At 37.6% G+C, this 22522-nt stretch overlaps 1 protein-coding gene across 1 annotated transcript in view; it reads left to right on the forward strand.

Annotated features, from left to right (window-relative positions):
- FHIT (fragile histidine triad diadenosine triphosphatase) overlaps nt 1-22522 on the forward strand; it is a 628211-nt gene that overhangs the window by 181236 nt on the left and 424453 nt on the right. Inside the window, exon 6 of the mRNA XM_050904654.1 lies at nt 13119-13240. Within this exon, the coding sequence (XP_050760611.1) occupies nt 13141-13240 (100 nt within the window). The 5' untranslated portion in view covers nt 13119-13140. The remainder of the gene's footprint in view (nt 1-13118; nt 13241-22522) is intronic.

Genomic DNA, 22522 nt, shown 5'->3' on the forward strand with positions numbered 1-22522 from the left:
CATGGCCACGTTCCAAACAAAAGTTTAGGCTGAAATGCACAGACACTGCATTGACCCTTTTTTTCCATAAGCATCTGTCACCTATGTTTTGAGATCTGTGTCCCGTAAAAGCTCTGACAAATCTCACATTGACTTTAGACAAGGAAATTTGGCTCTTTCAGTTGGGCAGGAGAGGGAGAATAGTCAGGTCTTATTGCTATAATCTAAACCCAAACTCGTTAGGGTTAATATCTTACTGGACTAAATGTAATGCGTGTGTGTATTAGATAACAGGAACTGCAAGCTGCTTTTTCTCAGCAGAAAATATCTTATGAAAAGGGATCATATTCAGTAAATAGATCTATTATGATATAACCCTAGTAGGGTCAGTTTTCTGCTACCAGATATGCAACATCTCCTGAAAAATAATCACAGAAGACTGGCCTATTTTTGCCTAAATTTAGTTAAGTCATCGTGTTCAGAATTATCTAGCCAACCACAGTAAACTATAAGTAGGTTCCCATCATGCTTTAATGCTGGTCTGACAGTGAGAAAGAGTTTGTTTCCCTTTCCAAAATTTGCTTATTCTTTCAGTTGACTTGCAACCCAGTTATCATTCAACATTACCTTGATGATGGAGTACCTCATAGTGCACTGTTCAAAAATGCAGAAAGCTATGATCCCTGCTGCAGGTATCTTTGATAAAGACAGGGAAGTGGCCAGAAAGCAGGAATGTTATTTGCCATTTTCTGAACATATGGTCAAGTATACAGAGAGCATTTGTGGAAAATTAGAGAGAAAATACGTGCAGAGAGGGAAAGTTAAACCTAGAAAAGTGTACAACCTCTTTTTGTAAGACAGATTCCTTTACTCATGACCACCTGTCTTCAAATAGTTCACTAAAGCATACAGTCTGTATTTTTTGAAAGACTTGCAAACCGTTTTGTGCATTTACAACTATTTTGTCTGTTTTCTTTCCACCATTGTTTTCATGCAGTTTGCAGTCCTACCAGTTTAAATGAACCAGAAATAGTAAGAAAAGGTCATGCACCCTTGCATTTTGCCAGTGACTGTTGTATAAACGTTTAAAAAAAAAAAATCTAACAAATTTCAGCATTAGAACAGCACTTCATCTTTTAATTGTGTAGTGTATAATTAGATATGTATGTGTACCGTGGTGGTTATATAATTAGACTGTACAGTTACAACAGTCCATTTTTAGGCAGTGGCCTTGACCAGCTTATCATGATGGGAGCATCTTTTTCCTCCCAACTGTTAACACACGTTGCTTGGCAGCAGCCAGCGTGCACCTCTGGGCTGACAACTCATCACATGCAGAAGCCTCAATTAACCACAGCACTGCTGTAACTCACTTGGCTGGGATGCTGTAAGGGCCGTGGGGGAGGGCTCTCATTCTTGTGGGGGGAACAAAAAGAGGTGTGGGAAAGATGGGGACATAAATCCTTTGAAAGGAGGCTTCATTAATTCCAGTGCCCATGGAACAACCTGGTTTAAATGGCTTTATTTTGGAGAGCATGTACATATGTAAGGTGCTAAAATTAAAGCTAATGGGATATCTTAAAGATTCCAACATCTAGCATTAGACATAAATGCACTGTACATAAATGTAAAGAACCCACTATCTAGTATTATTAGCTATATATAAATGTAAATCTGACGATAAATCTTCATTAAATGACTGTCTTCCTCTATATGCCTGAGGAATTGTTAGGTAAAGTACAATGTCTGCATTTTCCTCTAAATGTTTGTTACCTTTATTAATTCAGCAAGATAAAATGCTTGTGGAGATATTTGGGTATTGCAGGAATTGCTCCAAATATAGCAAATTCGTAGTATTACAGAGGCAAAACATGGTCTAATATTAATAAATTGCATTCAGAATGAAATTAAGTATAACAACACTAATCCCAGACTTGTTCTTACTGTTTGTGTCTTATTTTTCTTTACATGGGCAAAAAGTATGGTCAGGAGTCACTGTATACGTGTGGCTCTTTTCTTTTATTCGTGAGTTTTCAGAAGTCTCAACTCCCTCAATCTTTCTGTTGATAATTTTCTTTTTAGTAAGGCTGGATTTACTTTAACTATGTAGTCCTTTAACTAAAGTAGTTTCATCTGAAGAAGGTGAAACTCTTTGCATCTTTCAGTTTCTCTGGTGCTAAGTATGAAAAAGTTTAACAGACAAAAGAACAAAATACAGAAAATCAATCTTTAAAAGTGTATACTGAATCAATAGGGTTTTTTGAAATGACATAGCTGGTTTCTCAGTGACATAAGTTAAAAAATTCTGGACTGTGTCTGGAAACTTACCATGCAACATCTCTTGCTCATTGCACACGTATTTTTGTCTGGACTTGTGCTGGCCCTGAGTTGCGTGAACCATCCTTTTGCCATAGCACACCCTGTGCTCTCTCTTTTTCTGATTATGCCTTGGTTTATACCGTCATAGAATTTTGGGAAGAGCCATTTCTCTCTCCTCCCTATGGACTTTTACTCCTTGAATCTTTTCACTTAGCTCCCTGCAGCTTTTCTTCTGCAACTCTATTTGCCCCATCTCTTCTGTCCAATACTATGGATGTCCAAATTGCATTCGTTCAACGGAAATAGTAAGCCACTTCAGGGGAAGACTTAGTCTTGGTGTGTATTTCTAAAGCCTATAAAGTGACTTTATGTAGTGCTATATAAGTAATAAATAAGAATGCTAAAACATGACAGCTTTTCCTTCTCTCCACATTTTTAAAGCCACCTTTTTCCACTGAAGGGTATAGCAAAAGAACATTCCTAGTTGTTCCATTATGTCAGCTCTCTTAGTTTGTAGCCTCAAAAGAAATGAGCTTAAACTCAAGTGTTTCAATGTGCAGTGTGCTAGTCTCTATAGCGACCTTGCTCCCCCATCTCTCCCTTCACCAGGTTAGAGTTTTCCTTGCACTTATATATCTCAAGAAATGTCACAATCTTTTATTGTTCCTCTAGCATGTAATGTAGCCTTAGGTAGCCACCCTAGAAAAAAGGATTTTCACAGTTTAATTTCTGCTCTTTACTGCATACTGTGTAGCATTTTCTTAAATTTTTCCTTTTCTGCCTTTCACCTTTCTGCTTTAAAAAATAGCATGATTGATATTAATATTTTTTCCCTGATAAAAATGTATTTTCCCTTGATCTTAGTGTTGGTAATACATTATTCAGTGTTCCTTCTTAATAAAAGCCATTGGTTGTTCCATTACTCACAATAGTTATTACAACACTAAAGGTCTCGTTCATCAGAATGACTTGCAGAGGCAAAACCCAAACCCTGATTTCTCCATGCGTCAGGATAATAGTTATGGTGCATGCAAGTTATTAAACAGTGTTTGAAGTATGATGTGTGTTTGTTTTGTTTGGGTTTTTTTTTCCTTTTCCCTAGGAGATTAACACTAAGGAAAGACTTGTGAACATCATTTATTTTATTGCATACGTATGCTTGTACATATTTTGCTCTTTCAGTAGAAGTCAGTGAGGAGGTGAACCTGTTGATTGTATCCCATTTCATAAAACATCTTCCTTAAAATCACTGATATTGTACATGGATTTTGAAAAGTTCTTAGTTATCAGATTTTTCTTTGGATTCATGTCATCTTCTTGGATGACGATGGAAGGAGGAATCATAATCTCGGATCATCTCTGCTAATATGAGGAAAAGTGGGCACAGATGTCTAGCAGAGAAGATTGTGAAGCTCTAGATCAAGTCTTGGGATGGGGATTCTGTTTGAAAGATACCTTCTGTAATACTGTGGTGTGTTAAGTTCATGCTTATGTATTCTGGCATAAAATGGACATAAACCAACTCCAGTATAATGCAAGACAGGAGTTTTATTTCATGTTAGTCATCTTAAAAGTTTTTTGAAAAAGGTTGCAGGTATAGTTAGGGTGTCAAAATAGCAAAAGAAATTTTAATGTGGTATTTGGAAACAAGTGCTAATATGTGGGAAAGTTGAGCTGTTACTTGAACGCAAAGGCAGACAATGAGCTTCCACTGCCAGAATTATTTTCAGTACGGTTAAATGCTATATGAGTCATCTTCTAGTGAACATGGTATACATATGGGCAGTTGAAGAATGTACAGCACGTTTAGCGCTTTCATGACTCTTCTAAGCTCTCATTTTTCTTTAGTGTATTATACAGTTCTTTTGCCTCTACAAACCTTTTCATTTATTGTATATAAATTTGCACTCTTTACCCGAATTATAAGAAACAAACAAGTTGGCCTAATTTGTATTCCAAAATGCTTGCTATAGAAATGAATTTGACAACTACTTCTACATCATTTAAAAATATTTATGCCCTCTCCATGTATTATGGATGGTATATCGCTTTTGATATCTAGCTTGATTCTGCATTTGTTGATTAACTTGTCAATGTTGTGATTGCTTTACAGTGTTGCTACAGAGCTGTTCACTTCCTTTTAGGTGTCTGTATCCTTCTTGGTCAACAAAGACCCGGGTGTCTGGAAGTTTGAATTGGTTTTTGGGGGGGGTTGTGGGGTTTTTTTGGGGGGGGAAGGCTGGGGGTTTTGGGGGGGGGGGTATTTGTTTGGGGTTTTTTGTTTGGGGTTTTTTGGGAGGTTTTGTTTTGTTTTTAATTTTTTTTTTCAATGAAGACTGTAAAAGTCATGACAATGATGGACCAGACAACTAGAAGAGAGGAAACTGAGGACAGACTTACATACATGCACCTCTGTGTACCTGCACATTAGTGTATCAAGTGCAGCAGACAAGCTGTTTTTAGTGCCTGGAGAGGAACAATTTTGAAAAAAAACATGTAGAGTTTACTTATAAATAAATAAAAGGGAAAAATAACCGAAACAGATGAAGATCCAAAGGGAGGCAGCAGGAAGATGTTTTAGTAGCGTGTAAGGCTCCCCTTAAAACTTAACTTGTCTATACTAGCATTTAAAATGGCTCTGAGTTTTGCTTTATTCTGGGGGCTGTAAGTTCAGATCCCAATACAACTAGTGTCTAGTATTGTATTTGACCTATAGCTTTTAAGTAGGCTAACAGTGCTTTGTTTGAATTTTGTGCCTCTTCCACTTCGAATATATTATGTGGAGGGCTAGACTGGTTGCGCAAAGGGTGTTGAGACAGGATTAGAGGCGTGCAGCTTTACTATCAGGAGCCACAGGCGAAGGCATACATCAGCTCGCTGGTGGTGGGCAGAGTGGGGAAAAAGAGAAAGCCTTGTACAGCAATAGCCAAAATATTGGTGTGTTGTCAGCACTGTTTTAGTCACAAAGACAAAACACGGTACCATACAGGCTACTGTGAAGAAAGTTAACCTCATCCCAGTCAGACCCAGTACAATTGGGAACTATCTAGTTTTCATCAGGACCTGCTCATCAGGCCTCCCTCAGGTTCCTGCTTGTGGTGCTATTAATGTTAACTGGAGCATGCTGTGGTCAGCATTGGGTGCTGTTTCATCGGTAAGCTTTGTGTAGGCAAGTTCATGGGTCCAGTGGTGTAACCCAAAAGCTACGTACAGGCAGTAGGAGAAGCGGGCAGAGGAAGGGACGATTCTCGTGGTGGTCACAGTCATGCCCTAGGAGAATCTGCTGTAACAGCAATACCAGGGCTTCCAGGTGCAAGACTGAGAGATCAACACTGTGAGAGCAGAATGGAAAAATACTGTGCCAGAGGGGCTGGGAAACACTGCTGCAGCTTGGGTGAAAGGGAACAGAGCTGCAAGGGGAAGGCAGGCTATGGGATTGCAAATGGATGACCCTTAGCATCGTACATGTTAAGGTGCTTAGGTACTATGCAACAGACCACAGTCTATTTTAATTTTAAGCATAGATAATTTAGCTTGATTGACCATGCTAAGAAAATGGCAATATATTTAAACAGTAATTTTGATGTTTTCTTCCCTGCTAGATTAAGCAGGGGAAGCCACATGTAGTGGATTCAAGTCCATCATAATCTGTATATGACGTGAGAAATTAGTCCTTGTCAACACCGCCAGGACTGGTTGCATGCATCACATTTAATGGGCTTTCTGTTCAGTAGCTTGTGGGTGGTGAAAATGCAAAATAATCCACACAAGCTTTTCCCTTCAACCCCATGTAGAGCATTAAATACCATCCCCATGGAGAGAATCTAGGCTATGGCTGTCATAGATACTTGAGGACCTTTTCTAGTTTTGTAATTCTTCTTGGCTTTTTCAGAACAGAAATAGCAGTAGCATGCGATATTCTGGCTCACTGAGAGGGAAAGGGGTTTTTTAATTAGAGGCCGTTTTCTGAAACTGGAAGAACTCAAAATACGTAGTTAAATCTTGTACAAGGGTGGGAGTGGAGGATGCTGAGAGATAAAGCCACTCTAGGGACAAAGGGCTAGTAGAAAAAATGAGTTATTTTAGAATAAAATTATTTCTTTTCATTAGTGTTTTTAAGTATTCTTTGATCAAAATGGCAAATCCTAGCTTCTAGGAACAAGGACATTAATTGCTATGTGCTTGGGTTAAATAAGTAATATTCTGAATTGTGTGGATTTCATCCTCACAAAGTGGCAGTGAGGGAGGGAATGAGTAAAAAATAATAAAGCATGAAGAGAGGGGAGATAGCATGCAGGGCAGTTCTCCATTGTACATCACTTCTTGAACACGGTGCAGAATTCAGATGTCTAAGTAGGAATATCACTTTTCATGTAATCAAACCTTTTAGAGGGAAAAATGCCAAATATGCATTTAAGGATATAGTTTTGTAGGATAAAAGGCAGCTTAGAAAATGCGATGGAAAACTCTGAAGTTAGCCATAAACATCATTTACTGGAGAGTTACTTTGTTCCCTTAACTACAGTGTGTGCCACAAGTTGTCTTATCTTGCTGAATTTTAAAAAAAATATGATTTTTTTGTAAGACACTAAAAAAAAAATCAACTACGTTGTTTTCGTTTTGCCGTATAAATTTGCAGTGTTTTTACAATGAAATTGAGTAGCAGAATCAGGAGTGTCAAAATTAATTGAACAGGTGACGTTAGTAAGGTAAACTGACAAACTTTAAAATTTAAGAATACTCCTCAGATTGTTTCTAAAATATTCACTTATGTTAGCACAGAGAGATAATGGTATTGTAATTGGTTTTCTTTAATAAACACATTTTAAGTTAGCAGCCCATTTTGCATTATCTTGTGTTCTCTTGTTACCACCAGATTTGTAGCTTTCCTAGAACAGTGCCCACGTGATTGCTCAGCAAAAGCTTTGAGCTTGGTTCCCAGTGGGTGGTGATCTCAACACCTTGTCGTTAAGGACAAGTAATTGTATGATTAAAATAAAGAGGCGTTTTGGAGTACCAGCACCATCTCAATTAAGCATCCAATGGGGAGGTCTACGGAGGCAGGAAGACAGCCTTAAGGAGTTAGTGCCGTCACTCCTTATAGTCAGTACAGAGAAAGTAATTTCCAACGGTACTCCAGGCTATTGGTCTCTGACTCTAGAGATGACATGTAACAAGCAGGCACCTATCTTGATGTCCTAGGGACCTGTCTTTAGGTGAACCTTATTTTCTGTTCAGAGTTCTCCCTGTATATTTGACACCAGTGATTCTACAGCTTATGCTATTTAAAAAATGAAGCACAAAACAAAGCCCCTAGCCCCTAAAACCAAATAAACTTGGAGAACTGAGAGCTGTGTTTAAATTTCCTCTCAAAAATACATTGAATATATGAGTAGTATTTATATAGGCTGGGCGAATGCAATGTGCCTATTCTTGAAATTTTACAGAACTGTAATAATATTTGAAAATATTTCAGTGTATCTCAACATTTTTCTTAATTTTAGCACTCTTATTTTTCAGGGTGTAATGCAGAATATCAGTGTAATTTTTTGTTTTCTAGTACAGGTTATACAGATTTGAGATCTGTTGTGGCTGTAGAATTAGTCTACTTGCTATGTTAGCCTTTAATACTATATTCCCACCTACAACTGCAGGAACACAGCTTGAAGGAAATTTAATTAGGAAAATAAGGCAGATGAAATAGGCAATGTAATGTATACGTGCAATATGAAGAAGAGTAAATACACTTTTCATCTGAATAGTCAGAATAGAAACTGTGTTAAACTGGGATGAAATTTTATTGGAAATGGATTTCTTTCATTTTCTAACATTACTGTGTAATTGTCCTCCTTATTACTGAGGATTAGAAAGACTACTATCATTAAAGAAGAAACATCTTTCACCAATTATATTTAGTTTCTGTTTTAGCTGGCAACGACCTCCTCTTTACGTGAAAAATGGAAATCCCTGGAGGAACAGACTTAGTGAGGTGATTCCAATCAGCTGGGAAACCTTGTGCACACACTGTTTGCATCTCATGACCTGCATGCATGCACCTGTACTGTATTGATTCCTGCTTGTTTACAGGCCATTCAAGCAATAAGCAGGTAGAATTCAAATGACGAAAAACTTGCTCTGCGCGTAGCAGTTTCCTGCCTCGCTGCACTCTGGAATATTCCAGCCTTGCTGCAGTGTGTTGCTGCACAGCCACGGATTTTGCAGTTGTACCCATTACTCATTTCCCTAATGTATTTTTTAGCATTTGTATTGGTTCTGAGCACAGACGATCATACTTTAGAGAAAAACACAGAGGATCACTAGGGCAGAAAACAGCTTAAGTAATATATAATAGATCATGAATAATGGTTTAAGAAAAAAATTTTCCATAATCCCTTTTCAGAATTGGAGAGAACAATACTGGGAAGTCTGCAGCATTACATAGCGCAACCAATACAACTGACATATTTGTTTGAAACACATGCTATATTTATTTAGTCTGAATCAAGAGATAGAAATACATTATTCAGATATATTCTGGTATAGTAAGCAAATAGAAAAGGTTTTAATATGTGCATTAATTCTATGCATGAGATTTAAAAATGTTCTAAAAATTCTGGGTCAACCCAGTTGGCCTGTAACCTGATTGTTTAAACTATTGCTTAGGGAGGTATGAGGCCAGTGCTTTTACTTTACTGATCCTTTCTGGACTTTTTTTAACAAGATGACAGTGAAATAAGTAAAGATGCATGTGGCAGGTGTATTATGAATACGTGGTATAGTCAACCTAAATTCTGTGGTCCACAGAATCTATGTATGGATCCATTTAGCATTTTCTGAAAATGCATTTTTAATTGTCTTTAAGGCATTGAAAATACCCATCAATACTAGAGAGCAATGGTGACCCAAACTCTGTGGCTAATAATGTTGCACATGTTTGTTTTGGCAAATGTTGAGTGTATTTATACAGGATGTCAACTGACAAAATCTTTTTTGAAAATCTCAAAGTATGAAAAAAGATGTATGGCATTGTTCTGATAGGGCCATCACATATGTATTTTTCCCAATACAGCTTAGGGTTAATTTTAATAAAAAACATTCCAGTGATGAAATTATGGTCAGTAACTGGTAGGGTCCAGATGATGGTGAATATCCTGAAGAGACCCTTCTCCTTTACGGTGTTACTGTGGATTGCAGACGTATTCTCCATAGGTTCATTGGAGGTTGCATAAACTACGTATGATGTAGAGATTTGTAGAGTCATGGCCTTGGTTTCCAGTTGTGAATGAGCTTCTTGGGCCCAGGAAATTCTGCCTCTTCCCTGCCTACCACAGGTTACCTGCTGGAGCAGTACCTACTGGCTACAGTGCTCTGTTCGACTTCAGGTAAACCCAAATGTGTTTTGGAATTTGGACTTGTCCTGGTTTCAGCTAGGACAGAGTTGATTTTCTTCCTAGTAGCTGGTATAGTGCTGTGTTTTGGATTTAGTGGGAAAATAATGTTGATAACACACTGATGTTTTTAGTTGTTGCTAAGTAGTGTTTATACTAAGTCAAGGATTTTTCAGTTTCTCGTGCCCAGCCAGCAAGAAGGCTGGAGGGGCACAAGAAGCTGGGAGGGAGCACAGCCAGGAGAGCTGACCCAAACTGGCCAAAGGGATATTCCATACCATATGACATCATGCCCAGTATATAAACTGGGGGAGCTGGCTGGGAGGGGTGGATCACGGCTCGGGAACTAACTGGGCATTGGTCAATGAGTGGTGAGCAATTGCATTGTGCATCACTTGCTTTGTATAGTCTAATTCTTTTAGTATTGCTATTGTCATATTATTATTATCATTTTCATTATTTTTCATTCCTTTCTGTCCTATTAAACTGTCTTTATCTCAGCCCACGAGGGTTTTTTTTTTTCTGATTCTCTCCCCCATCCCACTGGGTGGGGGGAGTGAGCAAGCGGCTGCGTGGTGCTTAGCTGCCGGCTGGGGTTAAACCATGACAGGACTCCATTCCATCATTCTGGTACATTACACCCACTGCTTCGTGGTACTAGCTCTTCCCATTTTGAGATATTGAACACTCAGGATTTCCCATTAATTTAACATCTCTTGTATGCAGATGTTAAATGGAGGTCTTAAGGACAGATTAGTAGTCTGCTATTAAATCTAAATAGGATTCCAAATCCTCAGAGTTAAAAGGGGAGAGAGAAAAACACATTTTTATTGTATGGATAGTAGGATATTGGGTAGGATAGTAGGATATTTAGATATTTAAGCTAGAAGAAAAGATCTTCATATTGGATTTCTTGTTCAAATAAAAATGTTTTTTATTGCTTATCAACTCTCCAATATGATCCTTGTCTGTCCCAAATCCACTACCTGCAGTGGTGTTTTGACTTAGCAAAACTTTTACCTTGGGGGATGCCCTTGCCCTTGCCGTGAAGCCCATAACACAAATTTAACCGTGGTTCTTGTAATTATCAATATTTGTTCCATTCTGCAACTTGATAGAATTTCACAACATACACTTCAGGGGGGATTTGGTTATTTTTAACAGTGAGTTTCAGAGTCACCATTAGACTGGCAAGACCCACAGGAGCCCCTAGTAATTTTAGATAGATAATTAAAATAGAAAAGCACCAGGTCATCCATTTCCAGCTTTCCTGGAGTCTCAGTTGTTGAAGCATGGGATCCAGGCCTTATTTCCAATGTCATCAACCTTATCCTGCCCTTGTTTATTGTTTTTTTGCTTATGGCAGCAAACAGCCAGAGGACTTCTCATGGTGATTAGCAAAATCTCAGATTATCTGCCTCCTTAAATCAAATTTCAAAGCATAAGATTTTAAAATCAGCATCTGTTGTTTTAAAGCCTTGGTTCTGTTTTTAAGTCTGTTCCATGTCTCTGGACAGTGCTTTTAGTTATCAGTAGTCTGGAAGACGGAATAAGAAATGATCAGTAGTACATTTGTTTCTGTCCATAGTATTGCTAGACGCAATGGCAGGTGTGGTGGTACATTTGATTTTCCAGCTGCTGGAGATACTAGGTTACAGTTTCATCAGTGGATGGTAGTCCTGGCTATTTAATGTGTTTTGCTCCTTTATCAGAAACATTTCCTTCATTGCAAAGAGAACCATGTCTCTTTATCATATCATGTAAAAACATTCTTGCATGTTTTAATCAGAATGAGAAACCCCCACAGGGGGGTTGCTGTTGAACTGCTTAAGAGAAATGAGGAAGATTGGTTGAAGCTCCTAATAGGGTTTTTTTTTTCGGACATCAGCACAAGATAGCAGGTGTTTCCTCTGGTAAGCGATTCTTCTAGTAGCTAAAGAGACTTGATTTTTGTATGCTGTCAAGTTTCAGGTTTAATATATGGTAAGGGACACATCTTCTCAGACACTTAATCTTCTGTTGACTTTATGGGAAAAAAAATAATTATAGAACCTTTTCAGATCTTTGAAACAGGGATGGTTAAAATCTCCACTCTTCTATGGTCTGCTCAAGCATTTCCTTTCATCTGTGATTTTCAAAAATAAAACAAGACAAGATGCCTGCTTAGAGAATGTTTATTACTTGAACATGTAGTCATCTGATCGGTTACTGTATCTTATACTGAGTTTTATACATGTTTTTCTGGTGTAAAGCCTAACTAGATGCATCTGCTATCTTTAATTTAATTTAGTTAAGTTCTTTTGTGGAATCAGCTAAAAAGCCAGAACTTTCTTCCAAAGAACAAGCACTTCTCAAAGACACTTTCAAAGTGTGTGCACTTAGAGGGGATTGTTATATGTACTTTTTGTTGGAGCAGATACAAGGAGTGGGACCTTAAATTACAATAAATCTTTTAGATTAAGAACCAAGTTTGGATCTTACTGAACATACTAGGCTTGCAAGAAAAGAACTGCAGCAAAAGACCCTCCATGACTCTAACAATGTCTTTCCCCATCTGAAGCAACTTATAAAACTGAATTTTCTGAGTAGTCACTTCGTTCAAGCAAGGTAATGTTAGCGTAATGCTTTCGATGTGTCTGAAGTATTGTCACATGAAATTCTTCATTACTTCATATTTTACACTACGGCACCTTGGATATTTCTGATTAAATTAAATACTTCAGATACTCTAGGGCTTAAAGACCTGAAATAGACACTGTTAGGATTGTTCCTTAGCTATTTAATAAGGATTTTCATCCTCACCAGGAGGAGAGAAAATTTTAGTGAATGAAAGTGGAAGTCTTTGGCTTCCTTTGAGTAAGAGAAAATGTTGCACACCACTATTGATCGTCTTCACATTTCAGTTGGCCAAACTAGAAAGCATGGATGGAAAATGACTAAATATGCTTTCCTTAATTTCTCGGTGTTTCTTCAATTGAAGTATTTAGTGGAGAGATTGATTTAGAAAATGTGGTCTCTCTATTTCCTAAGTCCTGTGTGCATTGATTTGCATCGTGGCAAAGGCGTGTGAAATACTATACGTGCTTCTCCAAGCACATATGACCCAAATGTATACAATGCAGAACAAATGAAAATGGGAGGGAGAAATTACATTCTCTGTCTAGAATTTTGTAGCCCTGCCAAGATGATGAGGAAAGGGTTTAAGAAATTATATGTAAAATTTTTGCTTTGGAAAGAAGCCTTTTCCACCGCTGCTTCAAAGAAGTGATACTTTTAGGAAAGCCTTACCAACCTTACCAAAACACCCAATGCCTTGGTGAGTCCAGGAGGTGCTTTCTTTCAGAAGCTGCCTAGACAATTTGGTTGTCTTGTTCCTGTTGTTTGGAAAGGCAAAGTCAGTCCCTTAATTATCTTAACTATTGTCTCTTTCAGACCCTGAAGATTAACATTTATCATGCTGCGATTCGGGCAGCACCTCATCAAGCCCTCCGTGGTCTTCCTGAAGACTGAGCTCTCCTTTGCTCTTGTGAACCGGAAGCCGGTGGTCCCAGGGCGTATCCTTTCGAGCAGCACCTCGACGATGGGTGCCTGCGCTCTTGGGAAAAGCAGGAGAAGCTCGGTGCGCTTCAAAGGCCAGGTAGGATGCGGCGCGGGTTTATTCTGAAACCAGGCAGTGGAGCATAATACGCTTGATCAGTGTTGCAGAACTGCCGAAAATGGTTGCTTAGCAACTGTGACCTTAGAGGTGAATTTCTATTGACCTTTTCACCACAGAAGATGTATAAACAACCAGGTGCTACTAAAAGCATTTTAAAGTGTATCTGAAGTGGTACTGTTTAAATTTCATATTATGCTAAATAACACATCCCGCTTCCCTTTTAATAATGTCACTTATTTTTAGATGTGGTAACTTCTTTATGGAGGATTTTCAACTTCTCCTAGCTAAATGTACACAATTTGTCAAATGGCAGCAGAATCCTGTATGAAGACTCTTAATTTTTTGGGACAGATTGCTTTGATTAATTTAGGTAGGAATGGATTAAATAAACCATCTGTATAGTGCACACATTTCCTGAGGAAAAAATGAAGTCCCATGTTGTGAGTAAAATTCTCTATTTAGAAACTGTATAGGAACTTGATTCTGCAAGGTGCTAAATGTACCTATTTAGTGTATTTTGTAGTGTGGCATATTATTTTCTGGTCAAAACTCTGCTGCTGTGTAACTTGTGCTGATTTCAGTGGCTGGAGGTGGAACTTTTCAGAAATACTCAAGACTGATCACCTCATTTCTATAGAGGTCCATGGTAAAATTTTAGTAGGAACTCAGGCAATGGCTGAATGTGTTTTGGGAAAAGAAGAAAGTCATTTAGAGTTTATTGAAAGCTTTCTTGTTCTTCTGTAGTTTTATGTTGTTTTTTCGTAATTTAATATATAATTTAAAATCTAGTAACTTTTAATATATTTCTTTAAACCCATAAATGTGTTTCTTCTGAAATATGGAACCTTCCTCTCCTCCTGTCACTTCTGTAGATTATAATTGTTCAATATAGAACTTCTCTCTACACTTGCTTTGAGTGGTGTCTGTTTGTACCAGAAGTCAGATCATTTTGTTATAAATGCATGGCAAAGATGCGTAGACTTTATAGAAACTTTAAAGGTGTTACTTTCTCACCAATATATTTTAATGAATTAAATGAAGAGTTCTTCTCAACTTCAAGTTTCTGAAGTATCTGATGTAAATCGATGTGATTTACAGATTTGTCTTAAAAAAAAATTTTCAAAACTATCTAAAGACAGTGTCACATCAGTCACTGTGAGATGCAGAGCCTGTAAACGCCTGAACAGTATGTTAGTATATGCATTGTCCAGATCAGCGAGTAAATAAAATGTTATCTGTACTGTGTGTGGAAGTTTTAAAAACAATAGTTAATGATTTTTTCAATTAATCAATTAAATGAACAATTGCATCTGTTGTTAAAAAAAAAGAAGAGTTATTTCAGATGAAAGATACTTGTTTTAAAGTTTTGTGAACACCTAGTAATGACAATTTAAGGAGCCTATAAAACTTAATTATTACAAGCTTCTTTCCTTCTTAAATAATTAAAGATTATAAACTCTAGTTGTATAGTTATTGCTGACTGTTTGGCAGATACATTTATTTGCTCAGGTTTAGCTTTGTTATCCCATAATGAGTATTGCAGCATATTTTATAGTGTCACATTGTTTTAATATCTCATGTGTTGTTATATATAATGTAGTCTTTGTTTCTCCATTGAATAAATGTTCAGGTAATAAAACCCCAATCCTTTCCCTTTCTCATTACAATAAGGAAAAATTAGAAAAGATCTTGATGCAAAGGCTAGAATACAGTATGTAAAATAGAGCAATTTGCAGTTGTAGGCCTTTAAAATGTCTGTATAATGCAGCATTCATCTCAAGACCTGGCGGTAACAAGTGTATTTTTCTTTGTTTTATTGCAATAATTTTATCTGCCTTGTCTTTGGCACACTTGTGACATTCCTTTTCAGTTTTTTTTTTCAGTAGAAAATAAAATATTAATGAGTGTGAATTAGAGGGACAAAGGAAATCAGTTTGAAAGCCAGCTCACTCCAGGTGGTGGCTTTAATTAACTAGTAAGGTTGAAATTCCATCTTAAAACAGAACGTAGGATTGGAGTTGTGAATTTGCTGTAATAGTTTTAAAATAAAGCTATACTCTGGAAAAAATTCAGTCAAAATGGTCTCGTGGAGTTCAGTGTTTGTGATATGAGCAATGCCAAAGCATGCTTGTTCAGTTAACACATTACAAAGTTTTGGTTTTTTATTTCCAGCTGCCAATCCTGTGAATTCAGCTTGACACTTGAAAGTCAAACTGTGCTAATAGTAACCAAGAGTAGGAATAGCAAGAACATAGTATTCATGGTAAGGAAAGAGTTCCCCTGTTCCTGGAGAGAGCTGCCTCATTTGCCCCAGCGTTAGATTTCTGTCTAATGGGTGTACACTAGTTCATGGACTCAGGAACATGTTCGTAGTAGGATCCCTTTGAGTGATTGTTGCAGATTCTTGAATAGGAAGTAACTGGGATCTTACTACTGAGTAAAGGATATCCGGCATTAAACTGGAATCTCTACTGTGTAAGCTAAAATATGCGCATGTGTTTGACAGTAGTAGCAAACTCATTCACCTCTTTTGGCACAACCAAATGGAGAGGGAGAGCTGCACATGGTCAGTGCACAGGATTAGTGCGTGTTCCCCTCAGGACATCCAGTCCCTTTGCTGTCACCTAGTAGGAAAATGGTTAAGGCTCAGAGGTGTCTGACCACAGTCTGTCCGAAAACATCCAGTCACTCAACTCCCATGACAAAACGAGGAGTGCATACCTGCTCTGTTCTTGCATATAGTTCAAAGGGGAAGATGGGGCTTCCCTGCCCCTTCTACTTGTCTGTCTTATTTCAGAGCAGCCAGGCACACGGTATTGGGGACAGTCTTGATTAATGAGATATTGTTTTTGGGGGTGTGTTTTTATGTAGGTTTTCTGTTTTGTACAGAAATGGTATGATTTTGTTTTGCTAATGCCTGTGAATTGTTATGGAGCCAAGAGTCTAGGTGGGAATACTGTATGCAGTGCACATCTTAGCAGTTAGCTTGGGAGTGGGGAGGAGGTGAGCTGGTTATTCTGTGAGCTTGCTGGGATTTGTACGCTTATACAGGTACCAATACTGTTTTCTATGAAAAGTAGAGTCCCTGTTTCCTCTGTTAGCTTGCTGCTCTACAAAGAGTGATTGTGAAAGAAGTCATTTGTGGCTCCCTTTAACAGCTACGTAGTTGTTTTGGAGGAGGTGGCTATTCAATAGCTGGAATAGTGCAGGGATGTGTGTATGGTCAGCAAATGCATTGTTTCTGTTACACAAAAGGCACAGGACGAACCGAATCGGCTCATGCAACCAGCATGAGTTAAGCGTCTACTTGTCTTCTTACTTAAATTATTTCATTCAGAGCCTTGCTGCTTCCATAGTTCAGAGCAGAACTGTAGTGTCTTTTTAAAGAAAATCCATCTGCTTTTTGACATGGACTTTTTTCTCTTTAATATGGTAACAAATACTTTGTGAATGACCTACCATTTTATTGATGTTTTCCTAGCCGTACGCCATAGCTTTACATGGTTTTGCTCACATCTTCAATAAATATGAACTGGGTTTTTTTATCACTGCCTTTCTCATAGCATTGTGCGGGGTACTTGCTTTCATCTTGTGTTAAACATGAAAAATGAATTTGAGCATTAGTAGAATCCATTTGGGGACTAGGACTTTTTATTATAAATAAAATTATTCATTTGTTATGTCTAATTTTTTTTCAGTAGACAAGATATTGATCTTTGGATTTGTGTTCAGGATGCCATAAGAAGAACTAGCACAAAAGGAACACAGCAACATTTGTAAATTGATTGAATGCAATATGTAATGACAGAGACAAACATCAGATCTATGGCAATACTATATTATACAAAGCATTTTTCAACATTTTATTGAATTGGTTATTAAAAAGAACAGGCTTTCCAGCTGGGAACAATGAGCTGAGGGTTATCAGGACCAAGCAATTTTGTAGAAATTTGTGGTGGACAGTTTGGCTCCTTCAAAAAGTGCACATGTATGTGTGTATAATAAATGAGAATAAACACTTGACAATAACTTTTCATCTGGGATTGATTATGAGGTTTTTCCATTAAAAAAAAAGGAAACAAAAAAAGACACTGTTTAACTGTTATGTACTGAATTTTGCTGGACTATTTGGTATTGCTATTTTCATAGAGATCTAGTGTTTTCCACCAGAAAGTATTCTGATTGTGAGGAATAGACCATATATAAAAACCCAAAGCATGTGATATTTTCTGGCAACTTCATCACTATATGAAGTTAATGGTCATTATTTGTTGCTGAGACAGTGTGCTGTACTGTGAGTTACTGCAGCTTGTTCCTTTTATTAATGAGTAGAAAAAACATTAGTTGAACCAGATGCTCCTTCAAAGACGTGATAACACCCTAAGCTGCAGTGTAATTGTTCTGGGTCTGTTGCATGGGCGGGATGGGATCCAGGGTCATGCAATGTAAGAATAACATCTGCTTTGCTGTACGATTTGTCTGTTTGTGAGCTTCCCTGTCATATGCTGTCAGAATTGCTGTATTACTTGAGACTGACATATTCTGTATTGTCACAAATATTGTCGCAATGCTTTTCTTAAAAGATTTGCTGTTAAAAAGAAGTAATCCTTTTGATTAGTATTGTTGGTTAATATATTTTAAAAGTAATTTTTAATTTAGTTACAGTCCTGACAGAATTTCCATTGAAGATAGCACACTGGCTCTGGAAAGAACAGTAGTATTCTCTCACAAGTTTGTTTGAAAACTATGGTGTTTAGCATGTATATGAAATTTTAATTCTTCATAAAGTTACAGAGCTGCTGTTTATTGTGATTTAGTTAGTTTGTACATTACACATTTATCACATCTGTAGTTATGCTACATAATTATTAATTTTATGGGTTTTGGCCTAAACAAGTATTAATATTTGCCATAAAACTAAGATTTAGAAAATAAAATTCAGATATATTGCAGAATATATAAATTTGCATTTACATATTGCAATAATGTACACTGCACTGTTATAACTACACATTATACGTATCGGACCCTGTGGGAAAGTACTCTTTAGTGCTTGTTACAGAAGCTTCATGTACATTACTATTATTATTAGTTTGCTTCAGCACAATGCTAAGGAGCAGTCATGCTCCTTTTAGCTCTCTACCAAATAGCTAAAAATACAGGGGTTTGGTAAAGACTTTGTAACCTAAATATGATGCTGGAGATAGCAAGGGAATCACACAGAGACAGAGGACGTTGTTTGGCACAATAAGGAGTGAACTACTTATATGAATTTCTCAAAGTGTCTAGTAGCTCTGAAGAGAGTACTAGGAAGAGGATGAAGTACCTTTGCTGGTGTAGAAAAGACCTCCTGAATGGGAAGAACAGACATAAATGATGGATCTTGTGTGAAAATGTGGGGGAAGTATAGAATATATTCCTTCATCAGGAATGCAGAAGAAACTGAGACTTACTTTCTGTATTGTCAATATTTGATAAATTCTTTTCGAGATACCAGACTGAAGCTGTTGAGCATCAGTGGAAAGTCCCAAGTTTGGGTGTTTTTTTTCCTTAGATCCCAAATAAAGCTGTTCCATGACTCTTCCTTATATGAGCAGTCCTAATCCCTCAAGTAGGACTTATTAATGCCATAATGTTTACTTGCACAAATGGGAGTAAGAAAAACAGTTCCTATGCTTAATAATTTTTAGCTAAATTAAACTATGTTGTGCAGAGGGTAAGGAGTGGGTCTGCACCCTTGGCGGCAGCAAGCCAGTAGATCAGCTTCACTGTATTCTCAAGCTACCTTCTGGGAAAAAGGTTCTCCTCAAACAGCCCAAAGAATGGTTTCTCCGCTCTGTGTATGCAAACCACTTGAATTTAGTGGTGAAAGAGAGGCCAGTTAATTATCTCAGGGCTGGAGTCATTTTGTTTGCAGTCTACAAACAAAGGGATGGCGTTTGACTCACATTAAGAAATGCTGCTTCTGAAGATAATAGATTCAGGGCTCTGTGCACAAAAGCTTGCCTGCCTGTCGTCTTTGTGGGGGTGGAGTTCAACTGTATCATTTGGTCTGATAAAAATACTTTCTCTCCCTTCAAATCTTGTCTTGCTGGAAAGGTGCTCACTGTTGAAGGAGAATGTACTTCACCATAAGGATTTACCTATTCTGTTTGCATTGTTATAGTTGCATTAATATAATGGTGTTGATGAAAATCCCATTCTAAATGCTTTGTGCCAGTATTTTAAATAGAAAGGAAAAAATGGAAGTAATGAAATAAAAAGTATTTTTTTCTGATTTGCAAATGAAGTTACCAACTAAATTGCTCATTTACATGCATTCAGCAGATTAGTGATAAGAATTTCTCAGATTGTAGCACAACCTACATTGGAAGAAGTATTAAAAAAGCTGTCTTAAGGCCACATCTGGGAGAGGCAGTATCTCCTAGGTTGGAGCCTGGTGCATCTTGTGAAATGCCATGGAGGGATGAGCAGTCTCTTATTAGTGATGCGTTCAACTGACCTTCAAACGTAGCTGTGTGGAGAGTAATGAGATCTCTGAAAAATGGGCTTGTAAGTTGTGTGTCATAATAGGTTGGATCTATGCAGTTAAATTTCTTGGCTACATTGCTAACACATGTTGAAATCCAGCTGAAAAATTCCAATTCCATTTTTGTCTAATCCCTTTTATTCACCTGTTTGTCATCATCATTGTTTAGATCTTATACATGACTTAAAACCACATTATGCATGAACCACTCTACTGCTTTGTGTGTTTCAGGGGCACTCACTGTACAGTTTTGAAGGTGTGTTACTAGTGTATGTCCTCTAAAAGTGGAACTGCTTGTCCTTACAAGCTCCAGGGAGATGCAGAAGAAATTTTGAAACCTAGTCCATGAGTCCCACCATTGTGGTACCTATTCTGCATACTTACACCATGCCCATAAAGTAAAGAACAGTGTGGAAAGCCTGTTCTTGTCATCATGAAAAGATGTAAACCATCTAAATTTTAGATCAGTTGACTGATGATTGCTATGGAAGATCAAATTTCATAGAGGCTGCCTACTGTCTTCCCAATGTTGTGATTTTTATTTTTATGACATAGTTGTTGAGACCCTGTTTTATATGAAAACAACTTATTTTTTGATGGTTGAAAATATTTAATTAAATTTACATTCATATTTAAAATTATTTCACTGTGTTAAGTTAGTTACAGCTTCCCATTTTGTCATGTTTACCCTCATTAAGAATTTGCAAAGCATGTTAGCATTTTCCCATTGACTTATAGCTATCGTTTTATAGTAACTGACTTAAGTGAATTTACTTTGAGGTTCCTGTCATTGGGGTGACAGAGATATCTGGAAAAAAGAGTTTGCCCATTCATATTTTAGCATAGCAAGAAACCTGTCTAAATGTTTAGTGAGAAAAGCCTCATCCTAAGGAGCTGGAAGAAGTCAAGTTTAAAAGACAGAGGAGTAAAGCTATGTAGAAGGAAGTAAAATTAAGAGGTAGCAAACTTTTGTATGAAAAGTGGCAGGGAAACTGAGGTGGGATTCAGAAAAGGTAAAATGAGCGTTTCCTTTGAGGTTTAACACAATAATTGGCATTCTTGTTTAAAAAACTGTGAAGTCCTCTTCATAAATAATGAATACTTTTAGTCCAGCAGTTATTTTCTAGTCTAGTAGAGAGCAAATTTGTAATTGGTGTGGTTATTGAACAAACCTGTAATTTTATCCTTTTTATCACATCAGTAAACCCAAACAAACTCAGCCATAAATGGACAATAGATAACAAATACAAAGGAGGTGTTTGCTGCTGTTGCAATTTTGCCACTACAGAAAATTTAAGTACCTGCATCAATAGCAGATAGCCATGTGCTTTGCAGTCAGGTACCAATTACTATGAACTTTATAAAAGAAAGGCATAAAAAGAATTTTTTTTTTCCTCAGCACATAACTGGATTTAAATTCAACTTTTTTTATTCTTTTGTTTTAAGTAGTTTCTGGCTAATGAAGGAGATGACAGTCACAAGCCGTTCCCGTTACACTTTGTGCATGTCTAGGACCTTTTGTCCTCAACACAGCCATCAGAATGTGATATGCAGCACACACACAGTTAACTGAGTCTGGGCAAGATATTGCATGGCTTGCTTTTATGGCAGAATATAATTAAAAGAGATGATTGGAATACATGGTTATTCATAATAGATGTCACACAATTACCATAAGTAATGCAATACATGCAAAATCTCGATTTGTAATGAAAATAGATTTGCTGGAGAGTCAATTGGAAATTTCATTCATTGCTTATTGTTTCTAGCATATTGGAATATTTTGTCCTATTCAGTGTAATACAACCATGTGTTTTCTTCAAGGACGTATTTTTGAGAGGCATCTGACATGAATTTCCTGTTGCAACTCCTAAGAGGAGATCTAGTGATACAATGTTAAACTGTCATCTCTTCTGTTTGCTGTGAAGAGCCTAATATATAGTATTTTTCTGTTGAAACATACATTAATATTCCTTGGTGTACATAATTATAATCTAAAGAAGTATTTCATAATTTCACAAGTAATCATCTTGCACTGCTTATGTTTAAAGGACCTCTGTCGTGGTTTAACCCTGGTCGACAACTAGGCACCACACAGCTGCTCGCTCACTCCCCGCAGTGGGGTAGGGGAGAGAATTGGAAGGGTAAAAGTGAGGAAAACTCGTGGGTTGAGATAAAGACAGTTTAATGGGTAAAGCAAAACCCGCGCACACGAGCAAAACAAAACAAGGAATTCATTCACCACTTCCCATCGGCAGGCAGGTGTTCAGCCATCTCCAGGAAAGCAGGGCTCCATCATGCCTAACGGTTACTTGGGAAGACAAACGCCATCACTCCGAACGTCCCCCCCTTCCTTCTTCTTCCCCCAGCTTTATATGCTGAGCATGATGTCCTATGGTATGGAATATCCCTTTGGGCAGTTGGGGTCAGCTGTCCCGGCTGTGTCCCCTCCCAGCTTCTTGTGCACCCCCAGCCTACTCACTGGTGGGGTGGGGTGAGGAGCAGAAAAGGCCTTGACACTTTTCAGTAAACACTGTTCAGCAGTAACTAAAACATCAGTGTGTTATCAACATTATTTTCAGCACAAATCCAAAGCATAGCCCGATACAAACTACCATGAAGAAAATTAACTCTATCCCAGACAAAACC

This window comes from Gymnogyps californianus, chromosome 13 (genome assembly GCF_018139145.2).
Source record: "Gymnogyps californianus isolate 813 chromosome 13, ASM1813914v2, whole genome shotgun sequence".
In the NCBI taxonomy this organism is placed as follows: domain Eukaryota; kingdom Metazoa; phylum Chordata; class Aves; order Accipitriformes; family Cathartidae; genus Gymnogyps; species Gymnogyps californianus.